At 43.2% G+C, this 21,784-nt stretch overlaps 1 protein-coding gene across 7 annotated transcripts in view; it reads right to left on the bottom strand.

The window, feature by feature from the left end:
* Positions 1-56: 56 nt before the first annotated feature.
* The window catches only part of NBR1 (NBR1 autophagy cargo receptor), a 32,512-nt gene continuing 10,784 nt past the window's right edge, over positions 57-21,784 (bottom strand). For 3 of the 7 annotated variants that reach the window (XM_012743227.2, XM_012743226.3, XM_012743225.2), the window contains exons 5-21: positions 21,694-21,716; positions 18,514-18,708; positions 18,101-18,178; positions 17,408-17,622; positions 16,728-16,895; positions 16,225-16,434; positions 15,170-15,329; positions 14,785-15,075; positions 13,699-13,848; positions 12,785-12,860; positions 11,908-12,018; positions 11,491-11,655; positions 9,547-9,979; positions 8,217-8,311; positions 7,487-7,544; positions 6,724-6,829; positions 57-1,823 (exon numbers count right to left, since the gene is read on the bottom strand). In XM_012743227.2, coding sequence (XP_012598681.1) covers positions 1,650-1,823; positions 6,724-6,829; positions 7,487-7,544; positions 8,217-8,311; positions 9,547-9,979; positions 11,491-11,655; positions 11,908-12,018; positions 12,785-12,860; positions 13,699-13,848; positions 14,785-15,075; positions 15,170-15,329; positions 16,225-16,434; positions 16,728-16,895; positions 17,408-17,622; positions 18,101-18,178; positions 18,514-18,708; positions 21,694-21,716 — 2,708 coding nt within the window. In that variant the 3' untranslated portion in view covers positions 57-1,649. The remainder of the gene's footprint in view (positions 1,824-6,723; positions 6,830-7,486; positions 7,545-8,216; positions 8,312-9,546; positions 9,980-11,490; positions 11,656-11,907; positions 12,019-12,784; positions 12,861-13,698; positions 13,849-14,784; positions 15,076-15,169; positions 15,330-16,224; positions 16,435-16,727; positions 16,896-17,407; positions 17,623-18,100; positions 18,179-18,513; positions 18,709-21,693; positions 21,717-21,784) is intronic. The other 4 variants (XM_075994588.1, XM_075994589.1, XR_012913090.1 and 1 more) reach the window with 4 other exon arrangements.

The following is a 21,784-nucleotide window of genomic DNA, read 5'->3' as shown; positions in this document are numbered from 1 at the left end:
TTCAAATGTCACCCGAGGGCCCAGAACCTGCTTCCGCAAGGACTAGCCAATCCAGGTAGGAGTTTCAAGGAACATTTATTTAGCCATTCTTTCTGTGGTTATGTACAACAGGGCAGACGACCGGACCTCCTGGATCTCTACTTTAAGACTCCGATGGTCAGGACAGGTCCCACCCTTCGTCAGCCTAATTACACACATCCTACCGCTTGGCCTTCTACCCAGAAGCTCCGACAAAAACGTTTTAAATAATGAACAGCTCGGTTGGCTTGCAGTCTGAATCTTGGTTTATTAAGTAACATTCAAGAGTTATACTGCAAATAAACATCATCATAGCAAATGACTAACTAAAATCACCATTCATTATAAATACCAACCAGGTTAAATAATACTACTTTATCCTTCCCACTTTTGGGGTGGGGTTCAGATTCTTCCTTTTCTGGAAGTCATATTATAGATAAAATCTTTAGCGTGTTTTGTTACCTTCCTTAAGCAATTGTACCCAAGACTCCCTTCCGTAAACAAAGTGAGCACGTGGGCTCCTGGAAGCAAGCTCTTTCCCACTAATCCTGGGATTAAACCAAAACTTTTTCAGGGAGTTTGCCCCCATCCAAGTTTTGCAAAAAACGCCTACTGCCTCTTCCTGTTCTAGGCTCTCTAGGGCTAGATACCTCTGAATGGATTTCAAACATTCACGAAGTCATCAGCATTTCCTCTACCTCACACACTCTCACTTGCCCACCCTCACCTTTACTGAGATTAATTCAGAAGCCTTTCACTTTCACATGTTTCTATTTCCCCCACTCTATTGTAAAATAAGATCTTCCCTGACATTAAGAAAAATGGTAACTGTTAAATTTACTTTTCCCTTTAACAGAAGAATTTTTTCCTTCTCTATATAATTAGCAAAATATTTCACACTACCTAAATTTTTTCCCTTAAATAAAAATGTATGCAAAATTACTATAGACACCAATCAATAGGTGCCGGTGGATTAATGAGCATACCCTTGTCTCCTTTCATTGAAATGCAGAGATCCCCAGAAGTTGGATACTCTTCAATGCACAAAGGAGTCTTTAAGAAGCAGCAGTGGCATTTACTAAGTCTTATAGGGAAATGACTTTCTCCTTGGGAAAGGAAGAGTAGCAAAGTTTCTATCACGCTCTGGATGTCATTTCAATGCCATATGGCTATAGGGCTTGGGGTAGGTTACAGAAATTATGAGAATAATTCTTGAAAACAACCTCCAAAGTTAATTTCTTTTAAAACCTGACAATTAACAGATATTCCCATAAAACATCCACATTAACCAAAGAAAAATATGCAACTTCAATGAAAGCAGAAAAAAATGGTTCTATAGGAAGTTCAAGATACACTCTTCAATGCATTAAAATGAAGAAAGGACTTTTAACCAAATCAATTGAAAAACTATCTTCCTACTATTCATCCAATGTCTAAAGTGGAAGTTTAAGTTCTGGTCTTTGATTTGCTCCCAAAATACTGTAACAGGTTCTGTCTTGATAATTCAATGATGAGCTCTATAAAGATTCATCAGATTAAAAAACAAGCAAGGGCTTCTACCCCACACCCCAATGACAGAATACAGATCATCTCTGAGCAGCAGGCAGACTTATTTAATACAAGGTCATTCTTCAGTAGCGGTGGCTGTACCAGTCATTGTTGTTGACCTGAAGAAGTTCCGTCACAACCTGCAGGATGTTGTGATTGTGTTTCTTCAGCAGCCTTAGGTTTAGCTGCCGGTCACAGAATCCCATTTCAAAGAGGTGGGCCATCAGGGCTGCTGTTTGATCTTCAGAAACTATTGGCTATGCAGAGACAAGAAAAGCAGAACACTTTCTATGTAATTTAAATGTTTACCTTATAACTTTATTAAATAACATCTTTTTTTTTTTTGAGACAGAGTCTCACTTGTTGCCCAGGTTATAGTGAGTGCCGTGGCGTGTGGCGTCAGCCTAATTCACAGCAACCTCAAACTCCTGGGCTCAAGTAATCCTTCTGCCTCAGCCTCCTGAGTAGCTGGGACTACAGGCATGTGCCACCATGCCCAGCTAATTTTTTTTATATATATATATATATATATGTTGGCCAATTAATTTCTTTCTATTTATAGTAGAGACGGGGTCTTGCTCTTGCTCAGGCTGGTTTTGAATTCCTGACCTCGAGCAATCCACCCGCCTCAGCCTCCCAGAGTGCTAGGATTATAGGCGTGAGCCACTGCGCCCGGCTTTTTTTTTTTTTTTTTTAAGAGATAAGAGTTTTGCCACCTTGTCCAGGCTGATCTCACACTTCTGAGCTCAAGTGATCCTCCTGCCTCAGCCCCCCAAGTAGCTGTGATATAGGGGCCTGCCATCATGTCTGGCTTTACCTTACGTATTTTTATTATCTTGTAAGTCATGCTAGTCTTTCCAGACTTATTCAAAATACTGGGTACTTAGATACAAGGGTAAAGCCCTACTGTGCACCTGATACCAATAGCTCTTCCCAGGGGTACGGACTAGGAAGGCCCTGCTTTAGATTAGGGATGTTTGTACCTGAAGGAGGAGAGAAGGGGAACCAGGGAACTAAGGAACTATGGAACTAGGAGAATGCTTTAGGGGACTTTCAGAAAGAAGCATTCTTTGGCCTCATGAAGGAAAAGATGAAAACAAACCCTGGAGACCCTGTGAACGTAAAGGTAATTATGATGATGGGGTGCCATGTGTGATGGCTCACACCTGTGATTCTAGCACTTTGGGAGGCCAAGGTGGGAGGATCGCTTGAGGTCAGGAGTTTGAGACCAGTATGAGCCAAGAGCAAGACCCTGTCTCTACTAAAACTAGGAAACATTAGCTGGGCATGGTGGTGCACACCTGTAGTGCCAGCTACTGGGGAGGCTGAGGCAGGAGGATCACTTGAGCCTAAGAGTCTGAGGTTGCAGTGAGCTATAATGATGCCACTGCACTCTAGCCTGGGTAACAGAGTAAGACTGTCTCAAAAAAAATAGAGAAAGATTGTTACTGGAAGATGGTATGGGAAATTTTGTCAGATATGCAAAGGGACTGGACAAAAAACAGCTTGGGAAATTACAACCTGGGAAGTGTTCTTGACTTTCTCCCCTCACTCCCAAATGAATGGAAGCAGTTCAGGTAAGAGGAAGCTGATACTCACATTCAAGCCCTGTGGTAGATACATTACCTTCCTAAATCCTCCTATTCTTTTTTTTTTTGAGACAGAGTCTCACTCTGTTGCCCAGGCTAGAGTGCTGTGGCGTCAGCCTAGCTCACAGCAACCTCAAACTCCTGGGCTCAAATTATCCTTCTGCCTCAGCCTCCTGAGTAGCTGGGATTACAGGCATGTGCCACCATGCCCGGCTAATTTTTTCTATATATTTTTAGTTGGCCAATTAATTTCTTCCTATTTTTAGTAGAGACGGGGTCTCGCTCTTGCTCAGGCTGGTTTCGAACTCCTAACCTTAAGTGATCCTACCACCTTGGCCTCCCAGAGTGCTAGGATTACAGGCGTGAGCCACCACGCCCGGCCCTAAATCCTCCTAAAAAGCCTGTTGTTATTGTCCCCATTTCAGATTGGGGATAGTCAGACTGTACAGCAGAAAGATTATTGTCTACCATTTACTTAGCAACCGAGCTGAGTGTCAGTCCCCTTGTTAATGAAATGGAGATACATCACACCTTCTCATTTGGCAGCATTGTTGAGAAAGTATGTAAAGTTGAGAACAGTCTCTGGCATTTCCCTCTGCAAGTAATCCCACTGTTTCTTCTTCCCTCTTATTTCGGAGTACATCATCCATCCTCCTTTTCCAGGTTGATCCTGCCACATGTACCGCTGCTTTTACTTCTCTCCACTTCAGAAATCTTTCTCCATTAATTATCTTGTCTCTCATCTTTATTGTTAACCTCTTTTACTACTGGCTTGCCCATCTCAAGTCTTACCCATTTTAAAAAATGTCTCCTGCCTTATGCATCCCTAATCTGTGAAAAGGGGACAATAACAGAACAGGGCTTTTAGGATTTAGGAAAGTAAATTCACCACAGGGCTTAAATGAATATTAGCTTCCTCTTACCTGAACTATTTCTGTTCTTTTGGGGTGAGAGGGAGAAGACAAGAAGGCTTCCTAGGTTGTAAGGGCCTAGTTTATGCCTTTGTAGCCTAGCTATTTATTTTTATTTATTTTTTTATTTTTTTGAGACAGTCTTGCTCTGTTGTCCACGCTAGAGTGCCATGCTGTTAGCCTAGCTCACAGCAATCTCAAGCTCAGCCTCCCAGAGTGCTAGGATTACAGGCGTGAGCCACCACGCCCAGGCTAGCCTAGCTATATGAGTGGGGCATACTTGCTCTTTCAAATTCCTCACTACCTATTCAACACCTCTCTGCAGCATTTAACATGTTGACGAAGCTCCCCTTATTAAAACTCCCTTCTCTAAGTTCAGCATAAAACTCTCTCCTTGTTTTCCTTCTAGTTCTCTGTCTTCTTTACTGGGTACTCCCTTCCCTGATCCTTAAAGGCTGCTTCTTGCCTTCCCCATTCTTCCTCATCTCATCCAATCACATGGCTCCTGCTATAAACTGTATAGAAGTGACTTTCAAACTTTATCACTAGGCCAAATCTCTCCCGTGATCCAAATGGATATAGTTGGCCCTCTATATCCGTGGATTCTCCACCTATGGATTCAGTCAACTGATTGAAAATATGTGAGGGGAAAAAAGATAGTGGTACCTGCACTGAATGTGTACAGACTTTTTTCCCCTGCCATTATTCCCTGAACAATACAATATTAACAACTATTTACATATAGCATTTTCACTGTATTAGGTATTATAAGTCATCCAGAGATGATTTAAAGTATATGGGAGAGGAATTCCAGGCTGCAGTAAGCTATGATCATGCTACTGCACTCCAGCCTGGGTGACAAAGTGAAATCCATCTCTAAAAAATAAAATAAAGTATATAGGAGGATGTCTGTAAGTTATATGCATATAGTATAGTATTATATAAGACACTTGAACATCCATGGATTTTTGTTCCTGGAGCCAATCCCTCATGGATACCAAGGGACGACTGTATATCAAATATACTCTGGATAGGCCTCAAACTCAACATTATCCAAAAGTGAACCAATTTTCTTCTCCTCCTACTCAAATATCCTTTCCCTGCACATCCTATCTTTATGAATGGTACTATCAATTGCCTAAGCCAGAATCTTGGGATTTATCCTTGACTTCTTTTTAGCCACTTCATCATGGTCTCCAAGTTCTGCCATTCCTGTCTCTTAATTATCTCTTCTATCCTTCCTTTCCACCTATATGTGGACTCCTATATGGATTTCTTTACTGGCTCCACCTGCCTCCACACTGTAGCAGAGATCTTACTAAGAACAAATCTGATCACGATAATCACTTCCTTAAAACCCTTCTCTGGCTCCTCCCATTAGCTTTAAAATAAAATCCAAACCCCTTAACATAGCATCATGCCTACATATTTGGTTTTTTCTCTTCCCATTCTTTTCTTCAGCCAGATTCACCCTTCATGCTCTCATTCCCAAGTCTTTTTACTGGCTACTCTATTTATAATACCTTTTTTTTTTTTGAGACAGGATCTTGCTCTGTCATTCTGGTTAGAGTGCAGTGGCATCATCACAGCTCTCTGCAGCCTCCAACTGCTAGGCTCAAGCGATCCTCCTGTCTCAGCCTCCCCAGTAGCTAGGACCATAGCCACATGCCACCATGCCTGGCTAATTTTTTAAAAGATTTTTTGTAGAGATAGGGTCTCATTATTGCCCAGGCTGGTCTCGAACTCCTGGCCTCCCAAGTGATTCTCCCACTTTGGCCTTCCAAAGTGCTAGGATTAAAAGGTGTGAGCCACCAACCAGCCTACGATGCCCCTCCCCTTTTTTTGAGACAGAGTCTCACTCTGTTGCCCGGGCTAGAGTGCTGTGGCGTCAGCCTAGCTCACAGCAACCTCAATCTCCTGGGCTCAAGCCATCCTTCTGCATCAGCCTCCCGAGCAGCTGGGACTATAGGCATGCACCACCATGCTGGCTAATTTTTTCTATATATTTTTAGTTGGCCAATTAATTTCTTCCTATTTTTAGTAGAGACGGGGTTTCGCTCTTGCTCAGGCTGGTTTCGAACCCCTGACCTTGAGCGATCCGCCTGCCTCGTCCTCCCAGAGTGCTAGGATTACAGGCATGAGCCACCACGCCCAGCCTACAATGCCCTTTCTATCCGTCTTTCCTGGGGAACACTTACTTTGTCCTTTCAGACTCAGTTCAAGTATTGTCTATTAGGAAACCTTCCTTGGTCCCTCCAGGCTGCGGTGTCCCATCTTTCCCTTGGTCCCTCCAGGCTGAGATGTCCCATCTATCTGGCAGCACCAGCATAGTATCTTACCCTGTACTGTAAATGTTTGTGTATCTCACTTGTTTCCCATAGTCTTTGGGCAGAAATTGTTTTATTTATCCTGTAGTGCCAGCACCTGTAATAGCTTCTTTCCAAAGTATTACAAATATTAGATCCTTCTCCTTTCCTCCCTTAAATAACTTTGCTAAAGTCACATACCTAGAAAGTGGCAGAGCTGTGTGTTAACCAAAGACTAAATCTAAAGTCCATGTTCCTTCCACAATGTCATGTTACTCTCCAACCCAGTCAGAAGCCACCATTTACTGGTGACATGGAGTTGAGATTCAAGAAAATAAAACACACACTGACCTGTGCAGTGACTGGTGGCCCAGCAAACAGGGCCTTGTATGCAGAGGCAGCAACCGACAAAGCCCCCTTCACTAGTCCGCCAGCAATGCCGCTCCCATGGTAGTGCCTGTAGAGGACAACCAAATTATCTCCCCAAACAAACACAAAGCACTACCTTCTTACAAGATAACCTGGGCTCTAATCCTTAAAAGAAAAAAAAAAATCAGATTTAAAAAGACAACATGACTGTTTTCATATCAGTTTTATAGCTACAATGTTGAAAGGTATGGGCACTGCAGGAAATAAACCACTCTGGTTAGCATGCCGGCTTTTAGTCCTAGCTGAAAATTAATGTGGTCAGAGGTTACCCTGGGGTAACGACAGTCTGCTCAATTTTTAATCTCAGAGAAAACATCTCACAAAGGAAATGTGATTTTTTAGACACTGCTCTGGGGTGACTAGGAGCGGAAATGCAGATGAGCCTAAGAATAAATTACTAAGATGCACACTGGGCTTGACTTTCCTGCCTTTTCTTTTGGCACTAAGGGTGAGGTGAATTTGAGGGCACTCCTTTCTTGTCTGGAATGTGAACACTCTTAAACATCAGCATGAGCCCTTAGTTCAAGTGTTGCTCAAAAGCTTCAGAAGATAAGAACAAGAAGGAATGAAGGCTTTCCTTCTCTGCTCCTTAAAGATGGGTACATGCTCTGAGAGGCTCTTTTAAGCAGAAGCAATGCCAGGATATCCACCTGCTTCTGAAGAAGAGACTGCACAAGGTCGTTACCTTGAGTGGTCATAGCTCTTCTGTCTGCTGTTTACAAGTCCTGATGAGCCTCTGGGCTCTAAAAGCAAAAGAGCTGTTGGTTAGATGCAGCATCCATAAGCGCCCAGCGTCTCCTAACTCACAGCAAGGCTATTATTGAGGCAGAGAGCAATCTGATCACAGTGTTTGAAGTTTTCTTTTCTTTTTTCAGTAAATATTTGGGAAGTTTTGTGGGTGGTTTATGAGATAAGGAGAAACTGTCCAGAAATGCAATATGAGATGAGTGTTTATTGAATCATAAAAATTAACTCTATAATCCTATCATACTGATGTATTAGTTGTCAAGTATTTTTAGTTTGGCTTTTTGGAGAAGAGTGAGACATGACTTATGAGGGCCTACTCACAACTTCCCAGTACTATTGTCCTGATTTTGTAGATAAGAAAACAGACTCACAGTCATTATAAACCTGCTGAACTGCTAGACAGGAAACGTGGAGACAGAGCTGGAATCTAGACTGGTTTGGTTCCAAAGCCTGTGCTCGTCCACTACAGCACAATGCCTACCTCTATGAGGTCTCACTTAATGAATATTTAGCTAAAGAGCAGAAATGAGAGTATGAAAGAGCAGCACAGAGATAGTGAAAGGGGAAGTTTCTAAAACCTGCCACGAATCATGAAGGTAGCATCCTTATACCTGGTTTCCATTAGAAAGGAGCAAAGATAAAGAGATAAAGCTCAAGCCAGTCATTACCTCCTCTGATCTGATCAGACACTGAAGAAACTTCTGGTATGGTAACTGGTAAGTCCACTCCTGGGGAACCATGACGCTGTCCACAAGGAGGGCTCCTTTGAGAGAGACACAATATGGAAAGTAAGTTGACAAGACACCTATGGCAACAGTAGAGAAATAGTAAACACAGCACAGCAGTGCCAAATTCTCTACAGAGGCTTCAAATTTCTGAGTCAGATCATATGTCTGAACCTAGGGTCAGAAGAATGGCATTCTACTCCTGGTTTTCCTCTTTAGCCACACTTGAGCTAGAGAGATTGGCTTCAGTCTGGTCACTTCCCCCCTCAAGTGAAGGGAAACATCTAGCTTTCTGGGAGAATGACACAAACAGATTGACCAGAGAATTAAAAATAACTTCTATAATGTTGACTAAAGCAAGTGTATCTTTAAATCCAGAATACACAAATAGGCCGGGCGCGGTGGGTCACACCTGTAACCCTAGCACTCTGGGAGGATGAGGCGGGCAGATTGCTTGAGGTCAGGAGTTCGAAACTAGCCTGAGCAAGAGCGAGACCCCGTCTCTACTATAAATAGAAAGAAATTAATTGGCCAACTGATATAGAAAAAATTAGCCAGGCATAGTGGCACACGCCTGTAATCCCAGCTACTCAGGAGGCTGAGGCAGGAAGATTGCTTGAGCCCAAGAGTTTGAGGTTGCTGTGAGCTAGGCTGATGCCACGGCACTCACTCTAGCCTGGGCAACAAAGCGAGACTCCGTCTCAAAAAAAAAACCAAAAAAACAAAAAACCGGAATCCACAAATACTGGGAAATATTTTTATTTATTTATTTCTTTTTTAGACGTTCTAGCTGTCACCGGGGCTAGAGTGCTATGGTGTCAGCCTAGCTCACAGCAACCTCAAACTCCTGAGCTCAAGTGATTTTCCGGCCTCAGCCTCCCGAGTAGCTGGGACTACAGGTGCACCATGACACCTGCTAATTTTTCTATTTTTAGCAGAGATGGGGTCTCGCTCTTGCTGAGGCTGGTCTTGAACTTTTTTTTTTCCAGCATATTATGGGGGTACAAATTTTAAGGTTTCAATAAATGCCCTTTCTGGTCTTGAACTCTTGATCTCAGGTGATCCTCCCACCTCAGCCTCCCAAAAAACTAGGATTACAGGCATGAGCCACTGTGCCCGGCCAAGATTTTTATTCATCTAAATTCAGATTTTACAATGGGAAATAGTCTCTTCCCATGCTGATGAGAAAACAAGTTTTGAGATTAAGTTGGTTCCTCTCACTGTTTATTTTACCTCTGAAGAACACCCCAGCTGAGGGGGGTGTGGAGTGTACCTGGGCAATGGTGGTGGAAGCCCCACCACCTCTGGGATTAGGGGCACTGTTTCCAGAGTCTGTGAGGTCATGAGGATGTCACTGATGCTGTGCTCCTGTGGCTGGTTCTCCCCTCTGGGGAGTCTCTCCCCAGCCTCAGCTGGTTCTGGCCCAGCCTCAACCCCAGGCTCAGCTTCAGCCCCTCGCTCCAGGCCTGGCTGCGAGAGTGCAGAGCTGTACATGGAGTCCCCCAGGGGGCGGCTGGTATCAAAGCACTCAGGCAGGATGATGATGTAATCCTCTGAGGAAGCAGAAGACTGACTCTTAACTTCATCTTTGAGCTCATCCTCCTCCTCCTCCTCCTCTTCCTCCATGACAACTTCTTCCTCAGCGATATGGACAATCTCTTCCCTCTCATCTTCAGGTGGTCCCTCTTCAGACAAGGCAAATTTCACTTAAGGATGAAAGCAACCAATTTTAAGGCAGAAATTAAAAGCAGCCTGCCATGCTATCCTTACTTGATAAATTGTTGGGTCATGAGCTAGAATTACGAAAGCCAGAGGAGAAGGAAGACCAGGGGGGAAGGCCTGCTGCTAGAACCATGCTGTATTCTTACATGTGAAGACTATGCAAAACCAAATAGAATCAAAACTCACAAAACAAGGGGCAGAAACACCCATGGTTCTGAGAAGCACTATGAATCTCATAATGAGAAGGCCCATCTCTTTTCCTCATCATAATGATGGTTAATATACTGAGACAGGGTTTGAATCAAAATTGATATACTAGCTAACAGCTATAAAAAGAGAAAAAGTTAGCTGGTGAGTACTGCAGGACCATATGCCCACTTCCCTCCTCTTCTTTACAAAAGTGATGCATACTCATGGGAGAAAATTGTCAAATCACAATAAGGGGAGGGAAGGATATAAAAAAGGCACATATAAATCCTATCAGAATAATGGCTATGGACATTTTGGTGTAAGTCCTTCTAGATCTTTCTGTTACGCTTTTGTACTTAAGTGTGGAAAAATATACAGATATACATGTATACTTTAAATAAAAGTGAGACAAATCATATTTAGTGGTATAGGCCAAATGTCATTATAATAAATGGAGATCTCCCATATTTTTATGTACTAGAATTTGAATTTTTGGACAGTTCTTGAAATACACAGTACTAATTCTACTTATTTGATAACTAGAAGTTTCTGTTATAAAGGTTATTATAGCAAAATTTAACCTTGAGAATCTTAGTTTAGTACTTGTGCTTCTATGCACTATTTCTTGGACTACTGCCCTTGGGGAAAGCAGACAACTCAGGTGTCAATGGGGGTCTCTGCTGAGGAGCTCTGTCAACTTACAGGAAGACTCCCTACTGCAGAATCCAGGCAGCACAACTGGCCACTGTTCCTCTACAGAATACAAGGAATACAACTGTAATTCTGCCCCAGAGAAAGTGCAGAAATGAGTTATGGTGGCTTTTTTGCACCTAATAGTCTAATTAGAATAGTTAGCATATGTAGGGTCTAAAGAAACAAACATGATCAGAATTTCTTTTTTTCTTTTTTGAGATAGGGTCTCACTCTGTTGCCTGGGTGAGGGTGCAGTGGCATCATCATAGGTTACTGTAACCTCAAACTCCTGGGCTCAAGCAATCCTCCTGCCTCAGCCTCCCAAGTAGCTGGGACTACAGGCATGAGCCACCATGCCTGGCTAATTTTTAAATTTTTTAAAGAGACGGGGGGGGTCTCGCTGTGTTGCTCAGGCTGGTCTTGAACTCCTAGCCTCAAGTGATCCTCCTGTCTGAGCCTCAAAAGTGCGAGGATTGTAGGCGTGAAATACCACAATTTCTAACAAAGATCACCCTCCCTCCACTCTCAGTGAAGAGCAATTCTAACTAGTCAAGTTTGACAATCACAATTCAGGGACCACCCTGCTAGGTGGGGGAAATGCAGGGACACTCACTTTGCAGAGACTTCTGTCTGCAAGGTGGGTTGTGATCTGGGGCAGCATCCAAAGTAAGGGATCGGATTACAGTCTCACACACAAACTGGGTCCCACTCAGGTCTTCTTCTACTTCCTCCACTGAAGCAACGTTCTCAGCCTTCCTCTTTCCTGACATTTTGGAATCTGAAAGAGACATGAACTTTGCACTTGGTGTTTAAAGTGCTGAGGAGCTTTTACCAGTCATTACCCATGCCGAAACCATGTCAAGAAACAGCTGCGATCTGTGCCATGTGAAGGTGGGGAGACTTCAAATAATGAGATGCTACAGAAAACCCGTTTACATGCTAAGGTAAGATTAGTAGAGGGTAGGTGTAAAAATAGGGTGTGGTATGGAAAGGGAGGATACAAATGCTTTACAAGTATTTAATCCCTTACCAGGAGGTGCTTTAAATTCCGCCCCTTCACTCTCTTCCTGTATCTGCCCCAAGCCTGGCTTCTCTATTAAAGGACTGTCATGTGGCAAAGGAGACATGCAAGGAGTCATATCTGGAGAGTGAAGACAGGAGAATCATCAACTGAGAAAAAGCACCACATCATGAATAGTCAGTGTCCAGAAGCAGCACTGCATAGTCTTCTTGCCTCCCACAGGGCTAAAAATAAACCCCAGGATGCTTCAACGCCTGTTGTAAAAAATTTCTCCAGACTATTAGGTGTGCAAGTATCCCAGACAGATCAATTGAGGCAGCAAGGATCATAAATAATTATCTGGCCTGGAGGGTTATGGCCAAGATACAAAACCTTAAATGTAAAGGAAGAAAGGGACACATATGTCTGGAGAAAAAGACAGAAGAGGCGTGGTGGTTCACATCTGTAGTCCTAACACCTTGGGAGGCTAAGATGGGAGTATCACTTGAGGCCAGGAGTTCGAGATCAGCCTAGGCAACATAGTGAGATCCTGTCTCTACAAAAATTAGGAAAAATTAGCTGGGCATAGAGGCACATGCCTATAGTCCTAGCTATTTAGGAGGCTGAGGCAGGAAGATCACTTGAGCCTAAGGGTTCAAGGCTGCAGTGAGCTATAATCCTGCCACTGCATGAGAGAGAGAGAGAGAGAGAGAGAGAGAGAGAGAGAGAGAGAGAGAGAGACAACAGAGAAAGAAAAAAAAGGCCCCAGGGGTGTAGTTTTACTGTCCCATTGTGGGAACAATCCTTGCTATCTATTTCCTCAGAATAAAACACTACCAGAGTCTAGGCTGCAGCACTTTTGTGTGTGTTAATAAAATAAACAAGATGAACTGAGTGACATTCTTACCTACAGGGGTGTTGTGAGGTACTCTCTCTAATTCTTGGACAATGTTAATATCCAACAGCTCAAAAGACAGCAGGTCCTGGAAAAAAGACAGGCAATGTTAGGCTGTTTGCAGTGTACACTGGAACCACGTTTTGTCTTGTGGGACCTGTGGGCCACTTCCACATCATCCTGGATTCAACTCTGTTCGTATTCATGGGTCTCTTTTTTTTTTTTTTTTTTTTTTGAGACAGAGTTTCGCTTTGTTGCCCAGGCTAGAGTGAGTGCTGTGGTGTCAGCCCAGCTCACAGCAACCTCAAACTCCTAGGCTCAAGCAATCCTCCTGCCTCAGCCTCCCGAGTAGCTGGGATTACAGGCATGCGCCACCATGCCCGGCTAATTTTTCCTATATATATTAGTTTCTATATATATTAGTTCTATATATATTTTTTCTATATATATTCATTTCTTTCTATTTATAGTAGAGACGGGGTCTTGCTCAGGCTGGTTTCGAACTCCTGACCTCGAGCAATATGCCCGCCTCGGCCTCCCAGAATGCTAGGATTATGGGCGTGAGCCACAACGCCCAGCCGTATGGCTCTCTTTAGTCAAGTGAAATTAAGAAGAGTTAAATAGGAACTAGACGTTCAAATTGGCAAATGGCAAGAAAAAGAGAAAATGCAGTAGGTGTGACAGTCAATCAGATAGGCTGAAATGAAGATGCAACTAAAAGGGAAGGTGTGGGGAAGCACAGTATTAAATTCCCAATTCCAAGAAGAAACATCTAGTTTAGAAACCTACTTCTATGGGTAATCTCCTTCCTACTAAGTATATCTGACTAGATGAAAGTTGGCATATCTCTGACTTCCTGGGTACCACCTATGGCTATACCAATGCTCTCTTTCTGTCCCTTAACCTCCAAATGGTAAATGTTCCACCTGGGCAGTAAGAAGGTCCACAGATGGGATGTAGAGTTCCCTCTCACTGGCAACGTTTTTTGTCTTCTGTGGGATGCAAGTTCCTGTCCCTTCTGCCTGCTCAGTCACTTCACCAAGCTGAATTTCTTCTTTAGCCAGAAGAAAAGCTTCCTATAGAGAAAAATCATTGACATAAATGTTAGGCCCTCAATAGAACTCAAGAGGCAGGCTGACAATGCCTCCTAAAACAAAAACACTGCCCTATTTCTACATTTTTTCTTTTTTTTTTTGAGACAGAGTCTCACTTTGTTGCCTAGGCTAGAGTGAGTGCCATGGCGTCAGACTAGCTCACAGCAACCTCAAACTCCTGGGCTCAAGCAATCCTCCTGCCTCAGCCTCCCGAGTAGCTGGGACTACAGGCATGCGCCACCATGCCCGGCTAATTTTTTCTATATATATTAGTTGGCCAATTAATTTCTATTTATAGTAGAGATGGGGTCTTGCTCTTGCTCAGGCTAGTTTTGAACTCCTGACCTCGAGCAATCCGCCCGCCTCGGCCTCCCAGAGTGCTAGGATTACAGGCGTGAGCCACCGCGCCCGGCCTACATTTTTTCTTTTTAGAGGCAGAGTCTTGCTCTCTTGCCCAGGCTGGAGTGCAGTGGCACGATCATGGCTCACTGCAGCCTCAAACTCCTGGGCTCAAATGATCCTCCTGCCTCAGCCTCCCAAGTAGCCAGGATTACCAGTGGGTGCCACTGCACCTGGCCAGTATTTTTTTATTTCATTTTTTTAGAGATGGGGTCGTGCTATGTGGCTTAGGCTGGTCTCAAACTCCTGGTCTCAAGGAATCCTCCCACCTCAGCTTCCTGAGTCTCTGGGACTACAGGCATGATCCATGACGCCTGGCTGTACCTCTATATTTTTAAAAAAATTCTGTTTTGACATAATTTTAGACTTGACCTCTATGCTAAGGGGAAGAGGAGAAGCTAACCTTTCATGATTTCTGGAAGAATCGTAGCTATGAGTGGGATCAATAGTTTTAACTCACCCTCTCCCCAGCTCCAAGTAAATGTCCTGGGATACTGAGCCAAACCTATCAATGCTCACCTCTTGTTGGCAGGTGAGATCATCAGCTTTGCTCGAGCTGATCATGGCCTTTTCAATGTTGTTAGGGCTCTCTTCAGAGGGGAAAGGATCCACTATGATACTGCACCAGACTCTGGGCCCAAACTGCTGGCCTTTGTGAGAAAGACGCCAATGAGAAGTATATGTTCCCTCTAAGGCTGGGGCAATGAACTCCACAGACACAACTCCTACGTGGCCAGCCTTCAGGGAGGGAACCAAAACATCTTTCTTTTCTGTAGAGGCCAAAGTCAGGTTTCCCCACATGAACTTGAGCTGAAAAGAACAGTGGCAAGTGAAGAAAAGCTTGTCAGTGGAACACTCTGCCATTTCAAATCACCTTACCTTCACATTCTGTGGGAAAAATTACCTTTGTGTCTGCACTCCACTTTACGTTTCCTGTATTTTTCATCCTCCAGTGTTTGATAAATTTGGTTCCTGGCTGAAGGTGAGTCCCATCGGGCAAATTCTCATCCACAAATGCTGCACTGAGCATCGGCATAACTGGGGCACATGGTTGCAAAGGGAGCCTGAAAATAAATTCAGATGCTTAGTCACTTGCTATTGGGTGTGATGGCTTCTAAATATCACATGCTGTGGCTCAAGAGGCAAAAATAAGACCAGTATTTGAGAAGCTAGGACCATGTATTAGAAACAATACATTTTCTCTGACAAACTTAAAAAATAATAATTATAATAATAAAACAAAACAGAGAATAGATCTGGCTCTTGAGCTAAAAAGTCATGGTGAAGATAAAAGGACTCATAAATACAATACCTAAAGAGTCAGGCTCTTAAAACATTTGGTCCTTTTGCTTTGCATCCAGACTGCCTCCAATGAGAAGAGGTCACAACCAACCCACAGTTCTTTTTTTTTTCCTTGTTGCAGAGAGAGTCTCTCTCTGTTTCCTGGGCTAGACTGCTGTGATGTTGGCCTAGCTCACAGCAACCTCCAACTCCTGGGCTCAAGTGGTCCTCCTGCTTCAGCCTCCCAAGTAGCTGGGACTGCAAGCATGAGCCACCCTGCAGCTAATTTTTTGTTTTTAGTTGCCAAGATAATTTTTGTTTAGTAGAGAAGGGCTCTTGTAATTGCTCAGGAGAAGGGGTCTTGTAATTGCTCAGACTGGTCTCGAACTTCTGAGCTCAAGTGATCCTCCCACCTTGGCCTCCCAGAGTGCTAGGCTAACAGGTGTGAGCCAAGCCACTAAGCTCAGTCCAACCCACAGTTCTGATCCTTAGTGGTTTCTATCTTTTTGAAGAAGGCAAAAAGCAAACCACCCTTTAATACAGCTAGGATCAGAAAATGGGAAGTTTGGAGGGTTTGGGTGTTAGGGACCACCAATAGATAAGATATAAGTTGGCTGGAATTCCAGTTTTAGAAAACCGGACCTAAAGTCTTGGCTCCCACCCCAGCCTTGAGCTTACATTAGGGTATTAGCCTGGAGCAGGTTCTCAGGTCGGCCCAAAGGAGACTTAGGGCTCTGGAATCCATGGATCGAATTCCACAGATGAATCTTCCTGTGGAGCTTAAGCTGCTTTTTAAGTTCCTTGACCTCTGCTTTACGTTGTTTCTTCTCAGCACGTAACCTTTGCTTTTCTGCTTTAAGAAAGTTCTTATCAACCTGTTTCTGGAGCCTGTGAGATAATAAATGAAAGTCTTAAAAAAAAAGTCCTCACAAATTCTGAAGCTACTTGGAGCCAACTGCAGTCTCCACTAGAGTCAATTTCCAGTTTAGTTTCTTAATTTCTTTTTCATAGTTTTCATTTTCATTTCCATTTCATTAATTTTGGATAACCGTCTTCATTATTGCACATCAAATGAAAATGAGCAGAACTAAGGAGACTCTCTACAGTTTTGCGATTCATACCTTGTCACCAGAACCAAGAAGCCAATCAGAGAACAAGTACCCCCATGTATATGTTGTTACCTGACTTGTTCCAGAGCAGCAGGAAGACGAGTAGTAGAGTACTTTGAGTGAGAAAATGGTTCAGAGGAACCCGCAACAGGTTTCCGCAACTTTAGCAAGACATGGTTAGTGTCATGGGCATATGGCCCCGCTTCACAATCTTCACAGATATTGTAGCATGGGCATAGGCTGTGGGCAAAGAATGGCACAGTACAGAAGGGCAGGGTAGGAAGCACCTAGGCAGGAAGATAGAAGACCAGACTTCTCTATTTGCTCCATTACTATATAGCTGGTAACCTGAGCATGTCACCCGACTACACCATGCCTGCATTTTCCTCATTAATAAAATAAGGATAACAACATTTAACCCATCCTTATTTCTAAGACAATCTATGGCAGGAGTCAAGATATGGAAACATTTGGAACAACAGGGGAACTACCCTTAGCAATCTAAGTTTGTTTGGGGGAATATAATTTTGCTTGGCTCTGTTCATCCAAATGTATATCTGAATATAACAAACTGAATAGTTCCCCTCAACCTATGGAGGATGCTGGTGAAGACTCGCTTGTGCTTCCAACTCAGAGTTCTTATGTCTAATGCTCAGAGACAGAGTACCAAATTTCCCTTTACTACTCAGAATGCCAGGAAAGTAACTGCTCTAAGGTCTACCCACAGCTACCTATCCCCAAGTGATGCTTACCTACACTGGTAGCGCACACCAACAATCCTTCTTTGGCAGTTGCTGCAAGCAATATGCCAGCTGAACTGGTTTTCTGGCAAAAACAGTGTTTCCTCTGAAATAGGCATTGAGGCTTCTGAGGGACAAGAACCCAAGGATGGGCTCTGGAGGACAAGCTTCTCCTGTAATTTCTGTTCAAGCTTTTCAACTGTTTCTTTAACCACTTGCTCTCGGAACTGGAATATAGAACACAAGGTGGGAGAAAAAAACTCAGTTCCAATACTGGGAAAATGAGTGAAGATATTAATAGATCTGAAACCTCACTGTCTCTGCTATAACATAAAAAAACATAACAAATAATAGCTACTGAATAAATGGATGGAAACATAGCAAAAGGTCTATTCCACAGTTAAACTGGTTTAAAGAAAATACCAACAAATCCTTTTGATGAATAAATTTTTAATTTCTTCCTTCTCAAGCACACAGATTTGGTCCTCTCTCTTACATACCTAGAATTAGACTCCTCCTTTTCCTGGTACCTCATTGCAAAGGTTAGAGTTTTCTTGACTAGCACTGCTCTGAGTTTAGAAATTATTAGCTACCACTCTTCATTCACCTGCACCAGAGGCAGCAGCCATCTGGGTTCAGCTATTTCTTCCACATTCCTCCTGTGCCAACACTGCTGCTAAAACCCAAGCCAGAGAGGACACTCACTGTCTCTAGGTAGCTTGTGAACCAGTCTGGGGGCTTGTCTTGAGGCTGGTCTGTGTCACATGGAGCAAGCGGAAATAACTGGGAGAAAACACAATCCAAGATGCTGGAGGTTACTTTTTCCTTCTATTTAAAATAATTTTCCTGAAATGTATTATTTTGAGGTTTCTTCTGTCAAATTATATAGGCATATCATTTAAAAAGTCACAGTTTGAGGTAGTATTGAAGGAAAACAAAGTCTCTATCCCACCCTGCTCCCCTTCTCCAGAAGTAAACCACTGTTACCAGTTTCAAAAAGTCAAAGACAGGGGTGGTCACAATAACTCCCAAATCTCTGATGAATACACAAATCTTTGATCAATGACAATGGGACTTAAGGTTAGAAAACTGGATAGACTGGTTCATACCCTTCATACCTGTACTGCAGGCTCCTCTGGGGTCTTCATGTTTGATCCCAAGACTCTCACCAGTGAAGAGTAATGTGCAAGTGGCTTTTTCCCTGCCCTGGCAGCGAGTCGTTTTTCTGCTATAACTGGGGCTGGGGCTTCATCAACAACATGGTGCCCTTCATAGACTTGCATCTGCAGTTGGTTTCCCTGCTTAACTGCCATCTGAGAACATACATTTTGAAATAAAAACATACTGTGTAATTATTTCCCAAATGAAATTTCAAAGACACCTAAACAGAAGAATGTGGTGAATTATACTGGAAAATATCAGGATTTGTGTTTGCTTTAATAAATATTTAAGGCTTGCAGGCCATACAATCACTGTGGAACTCTGCCACTGTCACATAAAAGCAGCCATGGGCAATAATGGACATGGCTATGTTCCAATAAAAACAGGCTGGCTAGCCTGCTGGCAATAGTTTTTTGACCCCTATTCTATACCATAAGTCACCAAGAAGCTTTTAGTAAAATATCTGGGAATGTCTGTGGAAAAAACTGCTCAATAAACAACCGTAATGAAATGTGTCAAAACATCAGCATGGGATTTTAAGTGCCATATAAGAAAATGTATGAAGTCTTGTTTCCTAAGGCTACACTCCTGTGGTCCAAGCTTCCTGGCTAGAACAGGTGAGCTACCAGTGGCTATGGGAAAAGTAGTAGAGCTGTAGAGATCTTACAAGACTTTTTTAGTTAAACAATTGCAGCTTCAGAATAAAGAAAGAGAAAAGCCAGGAGCTGAACAAGAATCAAGGGGCCTCCTAGCACTCTGGGAGGCTGAGGCGGGCGGATCACTCGAGGTCAGGAGTTCAAAACCAGCCTGAGCAAGAGTGAGACCCCATCTCTACTAAAAATGGAAACAAATTAATTGGCCAACTAAAAAATCAGGAGGATCGCTTGAGCCCAGGAGTTTGAGGTTGCTGTGAGCTAGGCTGAGGCCACGGCATTCTAGTCTGGGTAACAGAGTGAGACTCTGTCTCAAAAAAAAAAGAAAAAGAATCAAGAGTTGTAGGGAACAGCATGTTACAATAGCTTAAAAGCAGAGAGAAAATAGGAAGACCACATGAAATTGGAGCACAGGGAAACAAATGAGAAATTATAAACAGAGATGGGTATCCCAACTAAGAGAAACCAAGGAAGAGCCTGAATGTCCAAAACAAGAGACTAGCCAGTAAATAGAATTTCTGAGGAGAAACCAGGAAGACATCAGCTAAATTGCTGAAACAAGTGGCACTTGGAATAGTTTTGACCAGAAGCCAAAAAGGGTAGATATAGCTTTCTATTTAAAAAAAAAACCTTGGCCGGGCTTGGTGGCTCACGCCTGTAATCCTAGCACTCTGGGAGGCCGAGGTAGGCGGATTGCTCGAGGTCAGGAGTTCGAAACCAGCCTGAGCAAGAGCGAGACCCCATCTCTACTATAAATAGAAAGAAATTAATTGGCCAACTAATATATATATATATATATATATACAAAAAAAAAAATTAGCCAGGCATGGTGGCGCATGCCTGTAGTCCCAGCTACTTGGGAGGCTGAGGCAGCAGGATTGCTTGAGCCCAGGAGATTGAGGTTGCTGTGAGCTAGGCTGACGCCATGGCACTCACTCTAGCCAGGGCAACAAAGCGAGACTCTGTCTCCAAAAAAAAAAAAAAACCTTGACTTTCCTTCCCTACCAAAGTGATTATGGAAAATAGCTCAGTATTAGAATGGATGTTCACAAAGGATAGTCAAACCCTAAAGAAAAACCTTAATTACAAAGGTGGTAATGAAAGAACAGCTTGGCACACCTTAAAGAAGTGACCTCAAGGAATGCTCTAAATCATCACTGACGTAAAACACAAGATTACTATAAGTCTATATAAGGCTACAGAGAAGAGACTGAAGGAAAGAGATGAAAATGTGAACCAGAAAGCATCGTTACAGGCCAGATGTGGCTCATGCCTATAGTCCCAGCTACTTGGGAGGCTGAGGTGGGAGGATTGCTTGGGCCTAGGAGTTCAAGACCAGCCTTGGCAACACAGCAAGACCCTGCCTCGCAGAGAGGGGAGGGGAGGGGAGGGGAGGGGAGGGGAGGGGAGGGGAGGGGAGGGGAGGGGAGGGGAGGGGAGGGGAGGGGAGGAGGGGAGAGGGGAGAGGAGAGGAGAGGAGGAGAGGAGAGGAGAGGAGAGGAGAGGAGAGGAGAGGAGAGGAGAGGAGAGGAGAGGAGTGGAGAGGAGAGGAGAGGGAGGAGAGGAGAGGAGAGGAGAGGAGAGGAGAGGAGAGGAGAGGAGAGGAGAGGAGAGGAGAGGAGAGAGGAGAGGAGAGGAGAGGAGAGGAGAGGAGAGGAGAGGAGAGGAGAGGAGAGGAGAGGAGGAGAGGAGAGGAGAGGAGAGGAGAGAAGAGAAAAGAAAAGAAAAGAAAAGAAAAGAAAAGAAAAGAAAAGAAAAGAAAAGAAAAGAAAAGAAAAGAAAAGAAAAGAAAAGAAAAAGAAAGGTTGGGTGTGGTGGCTCAAGCCTGTAATCCTAACACTCTGGGAGGCTGAGGTGGGAGAGCACCTGAGGTCAGGAGTTTGAGACTAGCCTGAGAAAGAGCAAGATGTGTGTCTACTAAAAATGGAAAAATTAGCTGGGCATGGTGGCGCACACCTGTAGTCCCAGCTACTTGGGAGGCTGAGACAGGAGGATCCCTTGAGCCCAGGAGTTTGAGGTTGCCGTGAACTAGGCTGCCACCATGGCACTCTAACCCAGGTGACAGAGCAAGACTGTCTAAAAAAAAAAGAAAAAAAGAAAAAGAAATGAAAAGAAAAAGCACCATTCCAGAGACAGGGAGTTCTTTGTATTTTTAAATGCTAGGACAGTGGCACCTAGACCAGCAATGAGATGAGATGACAACTGAGAAGAATCTTTTCATTAGGAGCTTCCTTTTTCTGAGTGGCATACCCTACTCATCACTGTCTCCCTAAAAATAAACTTCACTGTGTTTATACTTACTACTTTCTCCCCATGGCTAATGGAATTGAGGTTGAAGTTTCAAATACATATATTAAAAATAATAAATAATTATTAACAATATATTATTACATTGACATAGTATATATAAAGTAATAATAATAATAATTAAAAGTCAATAAATATTTTAAAAATTATTTAAAAACGAGGTGAAATAACCATTACCTTTAGTGCTTCTTCATATTCTCCTAAAAGGACAAAAAATACACAGTGTGATTTCTTCACTAGCCCCAAAGATTCTATTAAATATTGCCAA

The sequence above is a fragment of the Microcebus murinus genome, chromosome 18, assembly GCF_040939455.1.
Source record: "Microcebus murinus isolate Inina chromosome 18, M.murinus_Inina_mat1.0, whole genome shotgun sequence".
NCBI classification, from domain to species: Eukaryota; Metazoa; Chordata; class Mammalia; order Primates; family Cheirogaleidae; genus Microcebus; species Microcebus murinus.
This window is presented reverse-complemented; position numbering and strand designations above follow the sequence as displayed.